Source organism: Ovis canadensis, chromosome 4 (assembly GCF_042477335.2).
Source record: "Ovis canadensis isolate MfBH-ARS-UI-01 breed Bighorn chromosome 4, ARS-UI_OviCan_v2, whole genome shotgun sequence".
Lineage (NCBI taxonomy): Eukaryota > Metazoa > Chordata > Mammalia > Artiodactyla > Bovidae > Ovis > Ovis canadensis.
This window is the reverse complement of record NC_091248.1, coordinates 33,605,348-33,631,063: the sequence shown is the minus strand read 5'-3', so window position 1 is coordinate 33,631,063 and position 25,716 is coordinate 33,605,348. Positions and strand designations below refer to the sequence as shown.

At 37.1% G+C, this 25,716-nt stretch overlaps 1 protein-coding gene across 5 annotated transcripts in view; it reads right to left on the bottom strand.

Moving 5' to 3' along the window:
- The window catches only part of PHF14 (PHD finger protein 14), a 238,970-nt gene extending 214,824 nt beyond the window's left edge, over positions 1-24,146 (bottom strand). For all 5 annotated transcript variants that reach the window (XM_069586619.1, XM_069586621.1, XM_069586622.1 and 2 more), the window contains exons 1-4: positions 23,598-24,146; positions 22,988-23,098; positions 13,508-14,292; positions 8,032-8,176 (exon numbers count right to left, since the gene is read on the bottom strand). In XM_069586619.1, coding sequence (XP_069442720.1) covers positions 8,032-8,176; positions 13,508-14,292; positions 22,988-23,098; position 23,598 — 1,042 coding nt within the window. In that variant the 5' untranslated portion in view covers positions 23,599-24,146. The remainder of the gene's footprint in view (positions 1-8,031; positions 8,177-13,507; positions 14,293-22,987; positions 23,099-23,597) is intronic.
- Between the last annotated feature and the right edge of the window lie 1,570 nt (positions 24,147-25,716).

The following is a 25,716-nucleotide window of genomic DNA, read 5'->3' as shown; positions in this document are numbered from 1 at the left end:
AGTGATTGAGAGTCCACCTGCCAATGCAAGGGATACGGGGTTCAATCCCTGGTCAGGGAAGATTCCACGTGCAGTGAGGCAGCTGAGCCCAAGCACCACAACTGCTGAAGCTCCTGTGCTCTGCAGTAAGAGATGACACAGCAATGAGCTCGTACAGTGCAACTAGAGAGCAGCCCCCACTCACCAGAGAGAAAACCTGCACATGCCAATGAAGACCCAGCACAGGCAAAAAAAAAATCTTTTTTTTTAATAAAAAATAAAGAAATGACATAAGAAGTGTACAGCAAGCAATAGGAAAAAAGAAAAAAAAAATGGCCACATATATTACTACCAAACTTCAATACTAATAAGAGGTACAGATATTTTTATTAAGAGATAGTCTCCAAAAGATTTTTTTTAATTTACTAATATGCAGTGTTGCAGAGTGATCAAGTAGTTAGTACACTGTTGGAAGAATACAAATAAATACAGTCTTTTTGAAGGGCAATCTGGCAAAGTTTGTTAAAAAGTTTAAATGTGCTTATATTTTTATTCATTCTAGAAATCTATCCTGTACAAATTATGACATTAATATATATGACACATATTTGTTAGCACTAAATGTCAGTGGAAAACTAGAAACAAAAAAAAAGTAAAGACATTATGGTTGATCCATTCTATAGCTATTAATATATACCATTAAAAAAAGTAGTAACATACCCCATATGTAACTCATATGAAAAGAATCTCAAGATTAAGAAATGAGTAAAATAAAGTAAGTCATGGGAGGGGAATCTCCTGGAATTTATCTTATTTATTGCAAGGTGGGGACTGTGCAAACATGCAAATGCATGTTGCACCTTTGTATGTACGTTAAGAGCCTGACAGAGGGGGCTCTCACTGGTAAAATTTGGACAAGTATCAGAGTAATCAGGTTATAGATGATAATGAGACCACAGTAACACTGAAAAAGGATAAAAGAGGAGAGGTTCTTTACAAAACAAGAGTTGCCTAATAAATGTAGGAAGAATGATAGAAAATCCCCATTCTGCAGCCACATGCATAATAACTGGCTGTCAATGATGCTAAAACCACTAAGTATAAGGCTGTTAGGCAATAGGATATTAGAAAGTCTCAAGGTCATTACCCTATAGGTATTCATTAACTATAAAGAGTAAAGTATAGCTTTAGAATGGAGAGGCTTGGATGAAACTACCTTAACACATCACCAACAATGCAATAAACTGGCATTAAATGCTCTGGATGTGTAACATCATCATAGCACTCTTACCAAAAAAAAAGTTTAAACTGAATCTAATCCAAAGGAAACAATAAAACAAATCCAGATTGAGGGATACTCTACACAACATTTTGCTTTTTCAGAAGTCAACATAAATGATACAAAAAGACAGGAACTTGTTTTAGATTAAGACACTGACAGGCCACAAAATGCAGTGCATGGTACGTGACTGTGTCCTGGATGGTAGGAGGAGGGGAGAGCTGTGATAACAGAGGCATAGAGGGTACAAGGGGAGTTTGCATATTATTGACTACTGATCTTTTTAAAAAATATGTTTCTGTATATGTACGCACATGAGATGTTACCTCCTACTATGTGAGATGTTTGCTTTAGGGACGATTACAAAGACTCAAATGAGAAAAGCATGAGGCTGCTTTATTGGCAAGCTGGGTTTTCCCTCCTCTATCCTTCTGAATAAGCTGGTGTTAAATGTAACCAATGGTAGTCTCGAAAATAATAAAGTATAGATACCCTGGTAAGCCTTATTGAGCCACTCCTTCATATTATCAATGGAGCTAATGGTTTAATGTTCACATGAAACACCCTGGGATCAGTCATAATACAGATTCTGATTTAGAAGGTTAGGGACTTGGCCTGTGATTATGCTTTTCTAACAAGCGTCCAGGTGATACAGATGGTACCAGTTAATGCTGTGATCTGTGGACCACACTTTTCAGTAGCACAACTTTTAAAAAAACTACTGAAATAGGTAAAAGTGACATTTTCATTTAACTTTAAACCTTATTTACTTTAGATGCAGCAATAGTTCAAGTATACAGTGCTGCTGCTCCTGCTGCTAAGTCGCTTCAGTCATGTCCAACTCTGTGTGACTCCACAGACGGCAGCCCACCAGGCTCCCCCGTCCCTGGGATTCTCCAGACAAGAACACTGGAGTGGGTTGCCATTTCCTTCTCCAATGCATGAAAGTGAAAAGTGAAAGTGAAGTCGCTCAGTCGTGTCCGACTCCTAGCGACCCCATGGACTGCAGCCTACCAGGCTCCTCCATCCATGGGATTTTCCAGGCAAGAGTACTGGAGTGGGGTGCCATTGTCTTCTCCAGTATACAGTGAGAAAGACCTTAAAAACTAAAATAATTAAGTGGCCATAAAAGCCCCTATTCAGATAAATAAGTAAAGGACTGAAACTTTACTTCTGACAGGCTGCTGACCTTGTTTTCGAGGAATACAAAATGAAAAGTTAAAAAGAAATAGAAATGTTGGTGAGTATGTAGAGAAAAGGGAATCCTTGTACACTGTTGGTGGCATGGTAAATTGGCACGGTCACTATGGAAAACAGTATAGATGTTCCTCAAAAAACTAAAAATAAATACATCCAAAGAAAACAAAAACAAATTAGAAAAGATACATGCACCCCAATGTTCATAGCAGCATTACTTACAATAGCCAAGATATGGAAGCAACCTAAAAGTACATCAACAGATGAACTGATACAGATCTGGTATACACAACAGAATATTACTCAGCCATTCAAAAGAATGAAATTCTGCTATTTGCAACAATGTGGATGGACCTAGAGAGTACCATGTGTACGCGAATAAGTCAGATGGAAAAAGACAAATACTCTATGTTATCACTTATATGTGAAATCTAAAAAAAATAAACAAATGTATATAAAAAAATAGAAATACACTCAATATATAGAGAACAAACTCATGGTTACCAGCAAGGAGAGGAAAAGTGGCAGGGGCCAGATAAGCATAGGGGAATAAGACATACAAGCTACTATATATAAAATAAATAAGTAACAAGGATTCATTGTATAGTACAGCCATTAAATATAGCCAGTATTTTTTAAAAACTTTAAATGGATTATAGTCTATAAAAATATTGAATCAATATTTTGTACATCTGAAGTTAATATAATATTACAAAGCAACTTTACTTCAAAAAATAAACAAATAACAGGTCAGAAGGGAGAGTTCATTGTGATTTGTAAAGGAAATGCAGGAGATGCAGACTTGAGTCCAAAAGTAAGCAGCTACAGTAAAAGAGTTGCTTTACTATCATAGCTGTGGGACATTGAGACCACAAGGCTGAAGCAGACTGACTAACAGCAGCAAGACATCACCCTCAAATACATTAAAACATTTCTAAGGACCAGGCAACTGTCAAACATGAGTAAGGGATTTAACAGAAGAGAGTGGCAAACTGAAGATTCTAGGCTTCATCAGTCCTATTCAACTCCAGGAGATTATTACCATAAAAGTGAGAACCAACTGCTGTCAGAACTTCAAGAGAAGTTCAAATTCCTAAATATGTAAAATAACATCTTCAGTTTTTAAATGTTAACAATCAATTCAATTTCTTAAAATCATTGTGCTAGCCTTAAATAGGAGAAGGAAATGGCAACCCACTCCAGTGCTCTTGCCTGGAGAATCCCAGGGACGGGGGAGCCTAGTGGGCTGGCGTCTCTGGGGTCGCACAGAGTCGGACACGACTGAAGTGACTTAGCAGCAGCAGCCTTAAATATCACATCCATGGTCAAAACCATGACCTATGAAGTAGAGGCATTACCCTCACATGATGAATAGTCAGTAACACCAACAGTACTAGTCATGCCTGCATCTCACATCAGGACTGACAGTCACTCATACAAGCAGCGGTAACACATCTGTGACCATCAGTGGTGATCAGCACGACAAACAATGGCAGCACAGCTGCTACTTTTGATGTTCACCTGTTCTGCAACTTCTCCAAGAAATCTGAACCACTCTTAGGGAAAAAAAAAGAACTCATACGCACAACCATGTTGACTGGTCCAAGGTTATAATCATTACCACTAATCTCAAGTCGTCCCTTATTGCTGTCTGGTAATATATACACACATATATTATATACACACACATATAACATGGGTGAATATGTAAGTATACACACACACAATATTATGTACGTATTTCCCTAATCCATTTATTCCCCCAAATAACTATTTTATACCAACCTCTCACTCCTCAAATCTCCAACGTCTTCCCACCTCTGCATTCTGCTAATGGCTGCTTCCTATTTCACTGAGAAAATAAGCATTCAATTCCACATGTTCTAACCACCACATCCAACATCCTACCTACATCTGTATCCATATAGTCTCTTCTCCTTCTATTTACTATGCCAACTTTTATCTATTAAATCTCTTCCCTTGTGTTGGATCCTATCCTTTATAGCCTTGTACTCAAAAGACTTGCTCCAGCAACTGTTCCCCTTTCTTTCCTGACATCACCAATTGCTAACTTTCCATTTCCACTGGTTCCTTCCATCCATACACTAGCATCTGTCTCTGTGCAAGGCAGCCTCTAAGATGGCCCCCAGTATTAATATTTTTGGAATGCCCCCTCCTACATTTGACTAAGGCTGGTTCTCTGCGAACAATGTAGCAGAATTGACAGTACATGCATAATGTCACCCTGCTTATTTAACTTATATGCAGAGTCCATCGTGAGAAACGCTGGGCTGGAGGAAGCACAAGCTGGAATCAAGACTGCTGGGAGAAATATCAATAACCTCAGATATGTAGATGACACCACCTTTATGGCACAAAGTGAAGACGAACTAAAAAGCCTCTTGATGAAAGTGAAAGTGGAGAGTGAAAAAGTTGGCTTAAAGCTCAACATTCAGAAAACAAAGATCATGGCATCTGGTCCTATCACTTCATGGGAAATAGATGGGGAAACAGTGGAAACAGTGTCAGACTTCATTTTGGGGGGCTCCAAAATCACTGCAGATGGTGACTGCAGCCATGAAATTAAAAGATGCTTACTCCTTGGAAGGAAAGTTATGACCAACCTAGATAGCAAGCAGAGACATTACTTTGCCAACAAAGGTCCATCTAGTTAAGGCTATGGTTTTTCCAGTGGTCACGTATGGATGTGAGAGTTGGACTGTGAAGAAAGCTGAGCGCCGAAGAATTGATGCTTTTGAACTGTGGTGTTGGAGAAGACTCTTTTGAGAGTCCCTCGGATTGCAAGGAGATCAGTCCATCCTAAAGGAGATCAGTCCTGGGTGTTCATCGGAAGGACTGATGCCAAAGCTGAAACTCCAGTACTTTGGCCACCTCATGCGAAGAGCTGACTCATTGGAAAAGACTCTGATGCTGGGAGGGACTGGGGGCAGGAGGAGAAGGGGACGACAGAGGATGAGATGGCTGGATGGCATCACTGACTCGATGGACATGAGTTTGGGTAAACTCTGGGAGTTGGTGATGGACAGGGAGGCCTGGCATGCTGCAATTCATGGGGTCGCAAAGAGTCAGACACGACTAAGCGACTGAACTGAACTAACCCCATATTTTCCCCCTTGCTTCTATGTATTTTACATTTTTAATAAACCATGTGACATAAGCATTTGGCCTGTAAGCCTTGTTTCCCATAACCTTTGGGATGACTTGCCTGGTAGTGACTTGGAGTTTACCATGCATTAGGGTCATTTCCCATAAGCCAGGTTTCATCTTACTCTAAAAACAGTGTTTGACAGTTACAATCTATTTTGAAAACTTTTCATTACTCCAGGCCACTACTCAAGGCTCTTCTCCAATCTCACTGGCCCTGTGCTCCTCCACTCCTCTTGAAGTGCTCAAAGCACTATGCCATTCCCTAGACAGCACATTCAGGCTCACAGTTTTAAACATCTGCAGGCTGATCAGTCCCAAATTTACCCCACCAGCCCCTATATCTTACCTCAACTCTCAAAGTTTAAAACCAAACTTTTACTATCTACCTGTAAACCTATTCCTCTGTTGGATCACTGCTATGGTCTCCAAAATGGTCTCCCTGATTCCCACTTTAGACACACTTCGGTCTGCTCTCACCCCAGCAGTGATTCTTCCAACACATTAATCATATCGTCGTGATCCTCTGCTTAAAGTTCACCCAGCTCTTCCCATATCCATCTCAGTATAATCTGAAATCTATGACCTACAAGGCCCCACCTGGTTTGCCCTTATCTCTGCCTCCACCACTAAGCAGCTCACTCCCTCACTTCTAGCCACGCTAACCTCCACGTCATCATACAAACACTCCAGACATGTTCCTACTTCAACATCTTTACACTAACTACTCCCTCATTCTGGAGTGCTCTTTCCCCAGATATTCACATGGCTTGCTTACTCACATGCTTCAGGTCACTGCTCAGAGATCACCTTATCAGAGAGGATTTTCCTTATAAGCTTTTATAAATAGAAACTTTCACCTGCCCACTCAACAACCCCCATTCATAGCATTCCTAATATTCCTTTTCCTACTTTATTTTTGCCCACAGTCCAGACCACCACCTGATATATATTACTGTGTTATATTTTCATTCCTGTCTCTTACTATGCATTAAGCTCCATAAGGTCAGCACTGTCTATATTGTTTATTTTACATGCCTGAAACCTACAGAATGCCTAGCACTCAGAAAGTTCTAAACAAACACTACTGAAAAAAAAAAAAGAAATAACAGCAACAGGAGACATTCCAACAGTGAGTCTTAGCAGCAAGGGCAGGGAGCTTCATATGAAGACAAGAGGACTGGTTAAAGAAGTCCAAGCCCCACAAGTCTCAGAAGTCCAGCAGATACCCAAAATTATTTGGGAGGAGGTGGCAATACCAGAAAGGCAGGTAAGGGCAAGGCCACAGAAACACTGTTTTTCAGTAGGTCGTGAGAGCACAAGATAACTTCAGAGGCACTTCTGCCAAAAGCATCAGGTTAGCACCTGAACCTAATCAGGAGAAAACGTAAGAAAATCCCAATATTGAGGACATCCTATCAAAGAACTGGCCTGTATTCTTCAAAAATGTCAATGGCATGAACCACAAAGACTTAGATTAAAGGAAACTAAATAGATATGACAACTGACTGCAACTCATAATGCTGGATTTTATTTTGCTAGAATCAATATCATTGGGATGATTGGCAAAATGTGAATACAGTCATAGACTAGACAACAGTTTTCTACCAATGGTGACTTCCTGGCTTTGATAATTATGTGACTTTGTAAGAGAATGAATGTCCTTGATCTTTGTCCTTAAGAAATACACAGTAAGGCACTAGAGGCAGAGCTGAACATTTTGTCTACAGCTTACTCTCAGAGGTGAGGGAAAATTTTTTATATGAGAGAAGATAAAACATATATAGCAAGATATCACCATCTGGCAAATCTTAGTGAAGAGCATACAAATTCACAAGTCAGAAATTATCTCAAAATAAAAAATTTTAAATAAAATACAACAAAAATTACATTAAAAAGGTTCAAAATTCATAATCAGGAAAAATACTTTCAGTGTATTACAATGGCTCCTATTTCAGATTCTAAAAGATGATCTCTACAAATTCCCCTTTCAACTTAAAAATTATAACTATGAAAGAAGAAACTATATACCACTTGACTCAACTGTACCTTTTTTAAAAATGCACTCTACTATACGAACATACTAGATTTTTTCCTATACCTAAATTTCAATTAAAAACTAGAAATAATGCCATGAAAGAAAATATCATAGTATTGACCTTCAAAGAAATAATGATTTATATATAGTAATAATCTACTTTGATTATTTTAAAACACATTTTAAATGAACCTAATCTGAAAAAATAATACCCATCATAATTTGAAAATTCAGTTCGTCTTATTTCAGGTTAAGTATAATAAAATATTATAGAAAAATTAGTATAGTACATATGTAAAACAGCTGATATTACTTATACAAATGCAGTGTCAACCAGTCATTTCTAAAAGGAAGCAAAACAAAGCAAAATTACCTTCATGAACTGTAATGCCACAATTGTCACACTGAATTATTTCATCAGCATCCTCACTATTATCTCCAAGACAAACACAGCAAATCAGAATATGGTCCATTTTTTGAGAACTCCAGTTTTGACTCTTCTCAAGAATCAGCGAGTCCTAATAATAAAATATCAGAAAATCACATATTTAAAAGGTAATTTTAATAAATTCTCACCTTAAATCATTTTGTGCATTTCCAAAATTATGCTGCATACTCCATTTCTTTAGTAATTCCCAAGTGCACCACATTTGAGAAGTATATCCCTGTTAAAGGACCCTCTAAGAACCCTCTTTCTAATTTTTCACTTCTCTCCAAGTTTTATATTCTCTCTTCCCAAGTAAATACAAAACCAAGCTTATAACCAACAACTCTTCATCTGCTTTGCCATTCTGGATATAGCCTGACCCCTGAAACTCAGAGAAAGGTAAAATTAATCCACAAGTAATCACTAATTCTATATGAGTCTTAAAAATGTAAGAATGGTTCCTACACTTAGCAAGCTTATAATCCTATCTAGGGGAGACAAGACACACACATATTAAACAATTTTTAAAAATCAATTCAAGATAACATATAGGCAAATATGTATGTGATGGCATAGTTACAGACTAAATTCCTTTGGTGCTGGGGAATCTAGAATTTCCAGAGTCATCAAACTGGTGGATGACAGATCCATGAAAGTCTGCATTGGAAATTGGTGTATACAGGCACAGAAAATCATCTAAAAAAGAATCCAGACTGACTGCTAGAAGAGTCAGACTACTCTATTAGCCTTTTGTCAAGAAATACCTAGTGAACACCTAGTTAAGTGCAACATGAAAGGAGAAAGGAAAATGCATTCAGGAATATATTTTAAAAAAAAAGGAAGAGGGTGCTCCATTTAATTTAAACCTTCTGCAGCATGAATTCAAACTTTAAATGCAAATTAACAAGATAATGATGTCTGCCATTTAATACACTGGGCTTAGCATTACATGTAATAAAAGATGACATCTGAGTCTATATATTTTCATTTAAGAACCTAACCATATTCAGAAACAAAATAAATTAGTTCCATATCACACATTCATTAAATATATTATTTCATGTTAACATTTTTATGTTTCTATATTCTTTTAAACTGACCAATATCCACAGGTAACATTCAGAGTAATTTCAACAGCAATTTGTAAATAACATCTGAATGACATGACCGTCATAATTAATAACATTCTTTCAAGATATTTTCTGTGTAATTAATAAACTTGCAGCTGACCTAGACAAAAAAAATCACTAAATACTGCAAAAGTTAACAAGGAGGCAATGTCACTTCTCTTGAGAATTCTCGCACTTTAAAATTCTATACTTTACTCCTTTTGTTATAAAACCAAAGTAGTGTGAGGCATTGCACGTGGCTAGCAAATAAGGTTAAAATTTCCTAAAAAGAAAACTCATGTTTTAAAGTAATTTAGTACAGTGAACAAAAGAAAAATCTACCCAGATTTTCATCCCAAAACTTCAAAGCTAAAGCTTTCTCATCTGTAAAACTGGATGACAAAAATAATACCTACCTCATCAAGTTCTTGTAAGAATTAACAAGAAAACACATGGCAAAAACGTTCCTGATACGTACTAGGTATTCAATAAATGATCATTCCCATTCTCCCTTCTTCTGTACTTTGAAGATGGTCCAAAAAGAGAAATATGAGCTGACCATTTACTACATGGGGAATCTTCCTTGGAATTCCAAAAGGAAAGTTATGTCTCAATAAGCACTGCTAGTTTAAATATTTTCCTATGGTAAATCCTTTTTTTTTTTAAAGAATACCACATCAAGATTAAAAAAATAACAGATCAAATAAAGAGTGAGCAAATGACCAGAGTTTGATGACTGAGAAGCTACTCATGTTAATGCACTCTGCCTGTATTTCTCTGGTGGAATTACAACTACTAATTAGCCCTTGAAAAAAAGATTTACCCATGTGGGAAATAAATAAATGTCTATGGATCAGAAAAATGAGCATCAATAGGTAGCTCTAGGTAGCTCTAAATCTATTATTTTCCTGTTTGTCTATTTTTGCTCAGAAAAACAGTAAATGTCTTAATTATATCTCTATTCCATTTTCTCTCTACACACATTATCATTTAGAGGCAGGGAAAACAAAATTAACTGGCAATTTTGGTTGATACCCATCATTGCAGACTCTTACTAAAAATTAAATACAAAGAGACAAAAATGCGGAAAATTAGGAAAATTCAGATAACAACTGCTATTTCTTCACAGGGCAAGACATCTAATCCATTTAACATAACAGAGCCTTTTATCAGGAAAAAAAAAAAAAAAAACTTCCACCTGAAGATTTCTAAGATGATGTTCTATCATGATTAATTCTTACCGAAAGTGCCTGTTTCAAAGTCCAGGAACCATTATCTGAAAATACTATACAGCCCTCCCCCAAAAAATCTTACTTCAGAAAACTAAAAGGTAAGGTAACCTTAGTGAATCTCAGAAACTTCAAAATAAAATTATGAAAAAGACATGTAACCATATTCCAAGAGTACTGTTGAGATTGCCCTTAAATTTAAAAAAAAAAATGCCATAATGCCACTGATAAAGATATGCCCATGTGAAGAAAATGCAGGTTATCAAATGCCCAATTATTGAACAGTAATTCTCAAACTGTGGTCTAGGGAACTCTCTTTCAGGGGTTCTAAAAGATAAATACTATGGATATTTGCCTTTTCACTCTCTTATGGGTATATGATGAAGATTTCCAGAAGTTACATGACATGGGATGGTGTCACCAATCCAACAACTTCTATGCTTCTTTACATTTTTTTTTTCAATTTCTGAGTTTTAATTGCAAATGGCAAATATCAAAAGATATAACTTATATAAATAATAATTATGGTCCTCAATTTTTAAGAGTATTCTGAACCAAAAATTTGAGAATCACTGCTCTAGAGCATTTCAAGGCCTACAGCATACACACAGTAAGACCATTAAGAGCCAATAATTATAAAATTCCTCCAAAAAGAATGTCAAATGCCTGTAAAAAATTTCAAAATTATGAAAGTTCCTGGGCATCATTTATGCAATACCCAATATCACAGCCCTAAAAAAGCACCTGACAGAAGCCAAGAAAAAAAAAAAATCTGCCTGCTTATAAGCTAAATACAATTCTATTCTGTATTCTAAAACTACATTTTTAGCTATCTCTACTACAAAGTAGTATTTGAAACAAAGTAAAAGCATAGAAAAATAAAACTTCAAATATAATCAGATATATAGGTATTAACTGATGAATACTTGGCAAGGTATCACTACCTAAATTAACCAGGAAGATTAAAATTCAAACACTGGTCAGACAACAAGGATTATTTTTGGTCATCTTTTTACAAAATCAAGATTATACAAATAGAAAATTTTAAAATATATGATAAACTGAATTTATTAGTTTTCTATTAAAATTTAACATTAATTTGAATGACATTTACGTAGAACCAGAATCATCAAAAATAATTGAGGAGTTTGAAAAACAGTTTTGGAAAAAAACAGTTATCAAGGTTTCAGGGAGATTATTATTGAGGGAAAATTAATCTTCCGTAAGGTCTTCTACATTTCTACGCAGAGTGGAACAAAAGGAAAATTAACATAAATTAACACAAAAAGAATTAATTTAGTTACTATAAGAAGCACTTCCTTTACAACTTTATCAAAGCACTTATCCAAGAAGTCCTCTGGAATCTCATTCCTTAGGGACTGTTAACCTAAATAAAGCCCCATTATTTACCAAAATCTCTTCTGTTTAGTAGAGAAAAATTAAACAGCACATGTCACCTTTATATGTATCATAAAACACAGTCTACAATCTCTCAAGCAATTTGTTACGTGGTACAGATTATTAACAACTGAATAATTTACATAGATTTTACATGGCAAATATCTAGACATTCCCTCACACCTTAGCATAATTCCCCCTATCACTAGCCAGCCTCTTGTATGGTTGTTATGCCAATAAAAATGAAGAAAGTGATACTGCCAAAGGTAAACTAAGGAGATACAGATCAGCATAAAGTGCTATAAAATAAATTGGATACATGCTTAAATCAATTACGAACAACTGGATTTTCCATACTTCTGTTTCCTTAAATTGCAAATACAGACTGTCTTGCTACATCATTATGAATAGTATGCTATATTCCAAATGACAATTTTCCTTTATTTAAAGATAAGAATTAGGAAAGCACTGGAATCAGGCAACATTCTTCTTAGGAAAACGGGCAACCTAGAAGTTAACCAGTGTTATAATCTAAAACACCAACTACTGCTTCATCTCTGCTGACATTTAACACCTACCTCCTAATCTGCTACATACTATTTTGGTTAAACATCAAATTTTCAAATGACATTTAAACTAGAAAATCACTGTTATGTAAAACTTGTAATCAGAAGAAATGTAAAAGAACAAATAAAGCACAAAAGGAAAATCTTTCTACCAGTTTAATCTATTCAATAACACGAAAAAACCAAAACTAAGTGCTTGTTAAAGAAGTGAGTTTTCATGACTATCAACACATTAATGGAATGACAGACAATCATTATAGTTCTTCCATGTGATGTAACAGGTACATCTACATGTAAGACAACAATTCAGTCTTTCTTTTGAAGAAAAACATATACATAAACACACAGACAAAGAGATACAAATGTGTTTGAAGAGTCTTGAATGTTGCATCTTGGGCCCAATGGATAAACCTAACTTTCAGTAGTAGAACTTCAAGTGGAAGAACTGAGTCATTATTGTAGTTTTATTATAGTAATGTTTGTTTTAGCATAGAATGTTTGTTTTCATTTCTTTGTAGAGAGACCTTATTCACTAAATATACGTAAATATATAATTTGTATTTACTTCCACACACCTAAAGCAATGATTTCTGGTGACTATTCAGGTGGGTGCCACAACTAAAAAAGGAATTACCTTTAAAATGAATCTCTAAAAGCCTGAGACAATTAAATTCTTTGTTGCTCTACTTGAAAGTACTCTTAGAAGTACTCTAAATTTTTATGCAGATATGGATACAACTAAGTTGAAAGAAAGGTGATCTTTGTTTTCATAACCCACTCAGGATCATTTAGCAGTCCAACGAACAATGGACTGACGGGATAGACAATGGAAAAAACTCTACCATTTCCCAAGGGTATGGACATAAAAATATTTCTTTAAGTTTAGACTGAGCTCCTTGAGAACGGTGATTATGAGCTCCTTGAGGACGGTGACAAATAGGAGATACTCAATAAAAGTGGGCTGACCAAATGAATAAATGTTACAGTTAGGGTGCTCATTCACTCCCACAGCTAAGAACAGGCTTTCAAGGAAGCCACTTAATATAATGGGTAGAATGGTTTAGAGAAGAATTCCCTTTTCCCCAGACAGACAGATATCATAAAAATTGGGTTGATCTACCTCATTACTCTTGCTCTGAGATAGTGTCAGGCTATCATTGGTCAGTTCCTCATCATCAGCACTGTTTCTGCTAAGAACTTTACTCTTCTTCTTCTTGCAGCCCCCTTCACTGGCGGGACTGCTATGATCTTCATCGTTGCCTTCATCGTTCTCGTCCTCATCACTGCCACTTCCCTCCTCCTCATCATCCTCATTGTCTCCATCACTTCCTTCCTTCTGAGACGCAGATCTTCCCTTTCTTTTCACTACAGTGGGTCGCCAATCATTGTCATCTTCACTGTCGTAGTCATCCATGTCATTCAGCTCTTCCATCGAAACAAAATCCAAAAGTGGTCGGTTCCGACGAAGGTTCCACTTTTTTGGCTCGCTGACTTGCTCCTCAGCAGCCGTGGTAGCGGGGCCTGCAGGACACGTGTGAGCAGCAGGAGGGCTCGTGGCTGGCGTGGCGGAGGCGGCAGCGGCAGCCACATTATCAGATACTGTTGCTTTCTCTTTCTCCTTCTCTCTCTCCTTCTCCTTCTCTTTTTCCTTTTCTTTCTCCTTCTCTTTTTCCTTTTTCTTCCGAGGCCTTTCTCCACTCTCTTCCTCCTCTTTCTTTTCCACCTTAATTAACTGTTTTTCTGATGACAGCACTTCTTCCTCTGCAGAACTTTTAAGTTGCTCTTCTTTTACTTTAATGTCTTCATTCAGTTCTTCCTCTAAAATGTTTTCTTCAGAATCACTACAGGAACCTTCTCCACTGTCCTTTGAAGGATCTTCACTTCCATTACCACTCCCTTCAGAATCTGTTGAAAATATGAGAAAAAAAAAACCACACATATGTATATACATACACACACACACACACAACGCTGACACAAATGAAACCACCAAAATTTGTGAGTAACTTGCAAAACAATATAAACAAAGTTAAGTCAAAGAATGGTAGACATTCCCAACCTGATTAAATAATAAATCAATGAAGTTGATATGATTCTAGTTTAGTATAGCACTAATGAAGATGAATAGATGTAACTCTAAATTAAAACATGCTTTAAAACGAGGACCACTATTTTGTGTCATACGTCTCACACTATACTTGGTACTTTAGAGGCATTTTTTTTTCTGAAAGTAAAGGTACTTCTTTTTAAATTGAGCACTTGATTTTAACTTTATAATATAGATTATATTCTTCTCTTACATCTTTCTTTCCTAAATTACATGGATTGGCAAACATGGAGTCACATTCAGAGCAAGAAAAATCTGACCCCCTCCCCGCCAAAAAAAAACCTGTTTCATTTATCTCACTCTACCTAGCAAAAGTGAACCTAGATATTTATGACAGTCAACCTATACCACATCTCTAATATACCAATCAAATTTAGGAGCACCAAATACACAAGGGAAAAACAGACAATAGCAATGGCACAGAAAATGGAGGTTGCAAGATATTTAAGTTATCCACTTTTCTGCTTATTAGGATACTGTTCATATCAACAAAAGAGTCACCTAAACTTCCAAAGGTTCTAGGCATTAACGACTAGAGCCCCTAGATTGAAAGAAATTAGTGCATTTTTTAAAAACGAATCCGTCTTAGACAAGAGCAAGCACAGTTGTCACTGAAAAGATAGGCTGAGGATATTAAGAGTTCATGCAGGACCATAAGCTTCCTAGCAAGTGCTATCCATCCCTGCCTAGGGCAGTCCACACCCTGTTAGACCAACACTATTCAGTAGCATTCCAAGCCTCTTTACATATAATCAAATAAATAAGAATCTAAAATATTTGTGGAAGGAGAGCAGGAAGAAGTAGGAAACAAACCAGTCAATAACCAGGTCGTAGCCAACATCAATAGTAAAATCTGTGGGGTGATGAATATTTTGTACCTATAACCACAAAAAGGGTAATCATAAAATCATGGAAAAAATTCATATTTTTGCACCATTTTAATTTCTGTTAACTCAACCAGCATTAGCCTCTATAATTACCTGGCCATTCAAAGTAAAAAAAGTTGTCTGTTATTAGTATCTGGTTTCTAAAATATCTCAGAAATCCTTTACACACAGCTGATGAAGAAAATCCTGAAAGTTAAATCACATAAAAAAACACAGACTAACATTTAGTCGATGCTGACTGAGCCTGTAAAAGCACTGTCAATCTCAGGATTATCATACAGTGCCTATATCTCATTCAGGACTGCAGTGAAAAAAGCATTCTCAACCTGAACAATCTTGCAAAGGCCACAAGAGTAATATAATGTCAGCCAACAATCCTTTGTTTGAAACTTTTGGAGCCAGATGTGTTTCAGAATTTAGATTTTTTTTCCCCCAGATTTTGCAAACATAGCATGGTGCATGCACAATATATTACACTAACACCACCGGTGGGGTCTATGGTACTATCGTATAATCAAATACATTATTTCTGCAGTGAAAAGTATAAAGATTTACGTAAGATAAGTAAACACTACAAATAAACTCCTATCAGTTCCAGTCAGATTTTATCATCAAATAAGTTTATGTCAAACATAGGAAACATCTTTGAATTTGTAAGCAAATTTTTAAGAAGAGTGTGGACCCAGTAACACAAATAGGGGAAGTCCAACAGCTCTACAAATCATTAAAGAAAAAAAAATGGTGATTTTTTCATACCACTCACAACTATTAGACTCAAACTACCAAGAAAAAAATACTTCTGATAAAAAAAAAAAAAGTTCCTAGGTAATTTTAGATAAAAGTGAAAGTAAAGTGAAAGTTGCTCAGTAGCGTCCAACTCTGCGACCCCATGGATTGCAGCCCACCAGGCTCCTGTCCATGAGATTCTCCAACCAAGAATACTAGCCATTCCCTTCTCCAGAGGTCTTCCTGACCCAGGGATCAAACCCAGGTCTCCTGCATTTCAGGCAGATTCTTGACCCTCTGAGCCACCAGTGAAGCTCATTTTCAGATAAAGATAAAATAAATAATAAGCAGAGTTAATCATATGCTTCAGAGGCAAAGACGGATCTTTGTGCATACTGATGAAAGAAAACTGGAACATCCTGAAAGCAATGCAGATAACTATAATTAATTATAAGTAGATATAATTAATTATAATTAAGAGAGCTGTGAAATGGAGAAAAGGTACTTTTCTTCTGGATTAACCTTGTAGAATTTTTTCTTAATTAAAAAGTACTCCTAATAATTTTTACCAGTAAAAACATAATAGTAGATAGAAAAAAAAAATGATCAAGTGAGGCACAAATGTGGATTCCTGATCAAAACCAAGACCAATCCAACTTTGGTAAACATTAGTTGGAAATTTTTCAAAATGTCAAGAATTTCTGCAATTTTGTTTTGGTTGTTTTTGCCAATGCCAATAAATTATTTTTAAAAGTACTCTTTGAATCTGTTTTTGTTTTCTTATCATGCCTGAATAGAAAGCAGAATCTTAAACAGATTAATTAAATGTTTTACATTTGTTAACATTATTAGAAGAATCTGAGATTTTCCCACAAATTTCAATCCTAGTAGCTTACCCAACCCTCCATTCTCCAAATATAACACATTAGCCATACTCCAACTGCAGGGGATCAGGAATTTTCAAATTTTACTTTTCTCTGATTTCTGAAAAATAACTTCAACTGATTAGTTGTAACTTCTTTTTGGTACATATGCACTTGGGGGATGGAGACAAATAATGTTTAGTCACAGGCATTACTTAGTAATAATGACAATGAGAAAAATCAGAGTCCTGGGCTATCTATAATTGTATTTTTGTAGACTGCAATGAAAAATTTCCTATTCAAACAATGTTCCAAGTCATCACTTTTACAACCATTAAAAAAAAAAGAAAAAAGCAATAATAGACTAGAGAAATAAACCAGATATTTCAAATACAGCTATTGTGGACACAGGAATAGAATTAATTCTAATTCTACAATAAAAAAATTTTTAATTAGGAAAAAAAAACTTTAAAATTGAAATCTCTATCTCCTAGTCAGTTAAATTAATGGTGAGGTGAAGTGAAGTTGCTCAGTCATGTCCAACTCTTTAAGACCCCGTGGACTGTAGCCCACCAGGCTCCTCCATCCACGGGATTCTCCAGGCAAGAATACTGGAGTAGGTTGCCATTGCCTTCTCCAGGGGATCTTTCCAACCCAGGGATCAAACCCAGGTCTCCTGCATTGGGGGCAGATGCTTTAACCTCTGAGCCACCAGGGAAGCCCTAAATTAATGGTAACCTTTCTCAAATATATCAGAACCTCTGCAAGCAACAGCTATTTCCACTAACAGACAGTTAAATGTTTTACAGATAAAGAAATTAGAACTCAACCTTAAAGAATCCCTTCACAATATTCAATGCTTATGTTTTCTCCATGATAAATATTAAATAATAGAATAAATTAAATAATAGAATATTAGAATAGTTAATAAATATTAAGTAATTAAATCAGAATGATTTAATTCAGTTTTATGGTAGCTTTGCAATATAAACAATCATCTTTGTTCATCAATCTTAATTATTTAACTATTCTGTTTATTGAGCTGATGTAACAATAATTAGGATTATACACATATACAACAGGTAACAGACACATCACCAGTCTAGTAGTCATTCAGTTATCATCCTGGGGACACTGTAAGCTAATCTAGTATGTTTCTTTTCAAAAAGCCAGTCAACACAACTCATCTTCTACTGTTTACTCTAGTTCTACTTGTGGCACTTTGTATTTTCTGGGTAAATCCAGACCAATGGTTCTCGAGTGGGTACAATTTTGTCCCACAGAAAACATTTGGCAATGTCTAGATATAACGGTTGCCACAAAAGGGCAGGGCTGGGATAGGAGTTAGGTAGGGTAGATGTTAAAGGCAGTTAGTAGAAGACAGAGATGCTGCTAAATATCCTCCAATACAAAGGACAAGCCTCCACAACAAAGAATTAACCAAAACAAAATGACAGTGTTGCTGAGATTAAGAACCCCGGTCTGACATGTAAAATCTCAATTTGACCTCATTCTATTTTCCCAGGCTCATCTCTTCTACTGTTCTTTTATTCAAATTCTGATCTCCATATGTAAATAATATTTACCATCCTCCACACTCTTTAACACCTAGTGTTTCCCTCACCTAGGTTGGGACTCTTTCACTTCCTAGTTCAACCCTCATCTCCTCAGTGAATCTTCTAAATCAAGCCAGTCTAAAGTAATCCCATCTCCTTTGAAAGACTGGAACTAGATCATGCTTTATAATATCTGTCTCCTTTTGTATTTAATTATTCCAGTATTTATTATTTCTTTGTGAATTCACCATAACATCCAGCAAAGAGCTTTTAAGCAAAGTAACAGTTGGTTAATGAAAAACCAGATTTGCTCATTAGCCAAAGTCAGTTAAGCAGAAAATACTACCAAGGCAAAATCTAGTCTCAATCTTTTGGTTAAATTGTTTTCTGGCAATTTGGACCAACCAAACTAACGATGGGCTTCCCTGGTGGATCAGTGGTAAAGAATCTGCCTGCCAATGTAGAAGATGCGGGTTCAATCCCTGCGTAGGGAAGATCCCCTAGAGAAGGAAACAGCAACTCACTCCAACATTCTTGCCTGGAAAATCCCATGGGCAGAGAAGCCTGGCAGGTTACAGTTCATGGGGTCACAAAGTCGGACACGACTGAACAACTAAACAACAACAAAACTATGGCTCAAGAGCTAAAGTTAACCATCTTACTTTGGCTAAGGGTTGGGGAGACACAGCAGTGCTATTTTATCTTGTTTAATAAACATAGTACATGCATTTATCTTCAACATTATTCCAGCTGCATGTGGTGGTTTAGTCACTAAGCTGTGTCTGACCCTTGCTACCCCATGGATTGCAGCCCACCAGGCTCTTCTGTCCATGAGATTTTCCAGGCAAGAATATCGGAGTGGGTTGCCATTTCCTTCTCCAAGGGATCTTCCCAACCCAGGGATCAAACCCAGGTCTCCTGCACTGTAGGCAGATTCAATCCTACTTTAAATGTTTCCTATCCCATCTTAAGTCATAGTCTCAGATATAGTCAGTTTAAGCCAAACTATGAAACTGCCAATAATCAACTGCCTTTAGTCCTATAAAATGATTAATTTCATAGGGTACCAGCTAACATATGGTTCTTCTGGTGGTAACCACCATAAATTTGATATGCTTACACGTTATTTTGGGATTAATTTGAAAATTTATTTAGTGATTGTCCTCAATCAAAAATGATAGATTTAGTCCTACTTTTACATTAGAGATAAAATAAAAGATGGTCTATTTTCAGCTCATACTTTTCTAAAGGTAGAAGCTAATAACACTTAACTGTTGATAATAACTTGCCAAGTTTATTGGCAGCTCTTTTCTGAATTTTATCTTTTTCTATTTTATCTGAGAAGCATAAAAATTATGTCTATCTGCAAGGGTAATCAGTTTTCAGAAATTTCAATATTTATTCTTAAAGCCAGACAGAAACACAAAGTTTTGTAGTCAGAATTTCAGAATTCAAAATGAATACCGGAAGAAATTCATAGAATCCAATTAAAAAACTGAGGCCCACCACTCTAACCATTGTAACATTAAGTCTGAACGAAGTCAACAGTTTATTGAGTTAGTCATTTTTAACAACTTTGTAGGAGTCTTTTTTTTTGGCCATGAAACATATGGGATCTTAGTTCCCCAATCAAAGACTGAAACAGCAACCCCTGCATTGAAAATGCAGAGTCTTTACCACTGGACCACCAGAGAAGTCCAGAGTTAGTGATTATTAAAGACTGCTTTAATAGAAGCTATGATCAGAAAGACTATTATTAAAGATTATTACTATTCAGTTACCATTTTTTCACCTCCAGTTTAATTGCCTATTACTAAGTAGGGCTGGGATTCCACAACTTCAACATGTTTGAAAAACAGTGATAACTCAAATGTCTTATTTCCTATAAGAGTCCAACTGTCTTACAAAGAGAAGAGAAAGGATTCAAACAGGAAGCACTGGTCGTCTAGATAAGCCAGCATGTCAGCTATGGGAGACAATACACCTTAACCACGAGTGGAAAATACAATTCAATTTCTACTATTACCCATTTTAAAAAAAAATCATTTTCTACTAAACTCTCAGTTATGATAACAAGAGCTGCACAAACAAATATGTGACCTTTGGGGCCCAGGAAGGAAATTACAAGCATAGCAGACTAGACAACTGAAAGTATATATTTTTAATTACTTCAGAAGACTAAAAAAATTATCAACCTAACAAAACTCACCATTTTCACAAATAACAGATAATTCACGTCAACCATGATTAAAATTTAACAAGGTGAGGGGGTCTCTATTTAGCTTGATATCAAAAAATTATTTTGAGAAAGCAATTTGTATCATTAGATTATTTTAACCCTTGTAAAGAGAAGTGCTACATCTCAATAAATAAAACGAGAAAAATTATATACAAAGTCAGAATTTACCATCATAAAATTAATTATGGAATACGTAAAAGAAATTAAGCTTTGGAGTTTTTCCCTAACTGTATTCTAGTAAGTCATAATTTCTGAGACCCAACCATTTTTGTCAGTTTACAATCTCAACATGACAAACCAAAGCTGCATTCTAGCAAAGAATATCCCTTTCTGCCAGTTTTCAACAAGAGCACTGACATAGGTTTAGATTTTACTTCTTTCCCTTCCTTTTTTCCCCTTTGGAAATACCAAACAACAGTAAACCAAGTGAGAGATGAAAGAGCTGAAAAACAAAGGAGTAAAAAAATTAAACAAGATAAACTTTACAACTTTTGATTGCTGGGAGTAACCTCAATTAGTCACCTTGATAAGAAAGTACAATAGTTTCAACTTAAGACTACATCTATCCACTTTCAGGGCCTAAGCAGTGAAAGCATTAAAAATGTTGAGAATCCTAAGAACTGGACTAGATGCATTTAGGCTAAGTGGCTTCATGCAAATTCTTTAAACTCGGTGTCCCTGTTATCTGTAAAATAGTATCTCTTCCAAAGTTATTGTAAAAATTAAGTAAGATTATGGAAACAAAAAGTTGTTGGTAAATCACAATGTAAACTGTTCCTGTTGAGCTATTAAAAGTAAAATAGTAACACAACACAACCAAATTTCATCCCTTCCTACCACATCTCGCAGGAAAAAAAAAAAAAAATCAGGAGAGAAATAGGACTAAGCACTGAAAATTCTCTAGAAGAATAATTTAAAACCTTTAAAAGGATAAAATCAATTATCCTTTAATTGATTTAAATTTAAATTTGATTTCAATTTCTCACTTGATTTAAATTTCTGTCAAAAGGGGCAGAACTAAGGAATTTTTATTGTTCATGTGTACTTCTATTTTTCACATAAAATATTTAAACATAATTTGTATTTCTCAGATTCCAGCAATGAAAACTTCTTATGTAGATATGTCTGTTGAATTACAATGAACAAAAGATAAAAGGGAAAACATACGTTTCCATTTTTCAATTGTGTACAATGTTACTATATGATTTCAGTTGTGTGTATCACCCTATGAAATTTTTTTAAGTTTATTTTTAAAATCACAAAATAAAATTAGCAAGCATTCATGCTTTGTAGCTCAGATTTTTAACGGCCCAGTTGACAGAGTCCAGCACCTACCAAAGTACAACTTTTTACTTATGTCAATTTTGCGCTGGTAAGGGAGCTAATAGACAAAAAGCAAAACTCCTTTCAGAGGGTGCCAAGCAGTCTGAAAAGACAAACTCTTCCTTGGCGGTTCAAGGCTCCTATTACTCTCAGAACGGTACTCTACTTTAAGATTAGCTCTAGATTTTTCCCCACTCTGTCCATAAAGGAAGTGTAAATGTATCTTTAAGTAAACAACAGAGAAAACACTTCTGCATCTTGTGTCTTTCTGGTTTCCACTGTGTCTTTTTGTTTGGTGTTTATTGAGGTATGCAAGTGAAAGTTGCTCAGTCGTGTCCGACTCTTTGTGACCCCGTAGACTCTACAGCCTATGGAATTCTCTAGGCCAAAATACTGGAGTGGGTAGCCTTTCCCTTCTTCAGTAGATCTTCCCAGCCCAGGGATCCAACCCGTCTCCCACAATGCAGGCAGATTCTTTACCAGCTGAGCCACAAGGGAAGCCCAAGAATACTGGAGTGGGTAGCCTGTCTCTTCTGCAGCGGATCTTCCCCACCCAGGAATGGAACTGGGGTCTCCTGCACTGCAGGCGGATTCTTTATCAACTGAGCCACCAGGGAAGCCTTTATTGAGGTATAGGTGATTTACAATACTACTGCATCTTTGAAATAAATCCTTCTCTGACAGTTATCTGATACGTAGCAACAATAACAGAAGTAGTGATAGTATTATCCAGTGACACGCTCTAAGGGACATGTAGGAAATCAAACAGACAAAATAAAGTTTATGTGCTTTAACTTTATCTTGACATTTTAATTAAAATCCATTCTTTTTAAGCAACGTCTGAAAATCAGCCCAACTCCAAAGAGGTGGGAAAAGGGAAGCGAGAAATAAACATTTACCTGAAGCATCTCCAACTTTAAAATCACTGTCATCTGAACTATCATAATCGAGAGCTTCTAGCAGAGAAGCTGCCAAAGGCTTCACCTGCCTCCTCTTGGAGCTGCGATCCACTGTTAAAAGAAAAACATTACATCGTCATTCATAATCACACCAAGCGCGAGGGAGAGCTGTGGTGCTGAAAGAAGGTACAGATGACCTCCTGCAGGTGGCGCAAATCTTTGTCTTAATTCAGTTCTCGGCAAATGGTGCGGTGGAAGGTTGGGGTGGGAATATTGGGGCTGGCCGGCCAGCTCCATGGGCAGGTTCAGCCCCAAGGCGCAGCAAGTACGAGCCCAGGGCACAAAAATCAAAACTGGCCTTCTTGAACATCTTGCTTCTGAGACTTGCTCTCTGTAATCCCTCACTAAGACATCGTTAACAGTCAATAAAAAATTCAAAGCCCAGGGAATATAAAAAGCTATGTCCATTCCGACGGATCGTGGAGGGGGGAGCGTCCGCGGAGGGTACATCTTCCCACAGGACTCTCCCACCCCCGCCCTGCCCTCGCCGGCCCCGACTTCTTGGACTGAAATGGATCTGTCTCCCCGCGGACGCCTCCGACACACTTACTAAGGAATCCGAGGTGGTCGTTTGGAGGAGACCTAGGAGAGGCTGCGATAGCACAGGCAGCGCCGAGGTCGAGGACTGAGACCAAGGAAATAAGTCCAAAAGATGCTATTAAAAATAGGCGGCGCCGCGGACCTGACCGGGGCGCCCCAGGTGCAGCCCCGCCGCTCCCCTCCCGCCCCCCGGCCCCCCGGTCCTAGCAGAACCGACCCCGGCCGCTCGAGCGCCTTCCTTTGGCGCTCCCTGGCCAAAGGCGCCCTCCGGCCCAGGCAGCGCGGCCAACCCGGCAGCCCTGAGGAGTTAATTTACCCCGTTAAAACGCTTAGATAAAAAAAATATATAAAGGAAAGAAAAACTTTATTATCCCGCAAACAAAAGCAACAAAAGACCCAGAATCTGCACACTCCGAGGCCGGTTGCCTAAGACAATAGAGAAAACAACGACCCGGATACAGCTCTGAAGAGAAGGAAGTAAAAACCGGAGCTAGAGAGCGGCCCTAAAAGCAGCAGAAGCTGAGAGCGCGTGCGCGCGAGTCGCCTCGGCTGTATCTCCGAGAGGAGGAGCCGAACGGAGCCGAATGAAGACGAACGCGAAGCCGAGGGAGAGCCGAGAGGAGCCGAGTAATGCCGAGCGGGAACAGAGAGCCTCCCCAAACCCTCTGCCTGCAAATCCCTGATGCTGGGCCCTCAGTCCAAATAAGTAGGAGGTCAGTGTTTGTTTCTGAGAAGACAGAGCAGTGTGTGTGTTCCATGAATGTGGAATAGTGCTTTGCATACACTTAGATAATATATTTTTTAAGATGAATTTTTAAATCCATAAAAGTATGAGGAGAGTACGTACAATTGGATTTCAGTCCTTCAGCAGTTTCAAATGCCACGTTTATTCATATACAGGTTAGCTGTTTTTTAAAAACAATGTTAAAATGTTAGAATCTGAGCAGTGTTAACACTTTTTACGTGTTTCTATATCAAGGAGAAAGTAAGAAAATAAAGCTGATTCAGTTTATGTATTCCCCAGATATATATTGAGTAGTAATGTTTGTGACATGGGAAAATACAGAGTTAGGAAGGACTGTAAATGAAATATATAAGAAGCAAATCATGCAATACAGTAGGGGCACTTATTATTTAAAGAAAACATGTTGAATTCTTTTGTGAACTGTAATTGAATTTTATAATACTAAATTTGAAAAAGTAATAAATACTTACAGAGTACAATTTAGGGGATGATTACATAGAGGCTGTACCTTCACCAAGAAAGTTATCTTTTCCCTGCCAGAGCTTAAGATATAGTTGAGGATACAAATAAGTCAGTGAGCAATTACTACCTATTGTGAAAAGGGCTGCCAGAGAAAAAGTACACATGCTAAGAGAAGTCTTCCTAAAGAAAGCTTTTTTTTTTTCTTTGATTTTTAAAATTTTATTTATCTATGGCTGTGCCGTCTTCGTTGTTGTGCACCTTTCTCTAGTCGCGGCAAGCTGGCCACTCTCTCCTTGTGGTCTGTGGGCTTCTCATTGCAGTGGCTTCTCTTGCTGAGGTTTGCAGGCTCTAGAGCTTGGTCTCAGTAGTTGTGGCACATGAGCTTAGTTGCTCCAGGGCACGTGGAATCTTCCCAGACTAGGGATGAAACCTGTGTCTCCTGCATTGGCAAATGAATTCTTAACCACTGGACCACCAGATTAAGTCCAAAAGTCCCATTTAGCTCCAGATATAGTGTCTGAACTGGGCGGGAGAAGAGAGAAAAAGAGATGCAAGTTCCAGACCAAAGAAAGGACATAAGCAAATATCCAGAATGAATAGAGGAATAGAGATGACTAGTCAGATTCCCTGAAAGCTGGGCTACCTTGAATGCCTCAAGACATTCCACCACAACTGTAGTTATTGCAACCTCATATTTCTGTGTTCCACATCACTGCTAAAAATGCAACGTCTCTGACCTTCTGATCTCTCTGACCTTTAATTCCCTGACCCAAACCACCACTGCTATGTATCCACTCAAACCTTTCTATCATACTGAGGAAACTTCCTTTCCAAAATTGTAAACTGTTAGTAAACTCTTTGTAAACTCTTTCCCGTTTCAGTATCTTTCTTGTGCCTCCTTGTATAAAGTAGGAATGTGTAA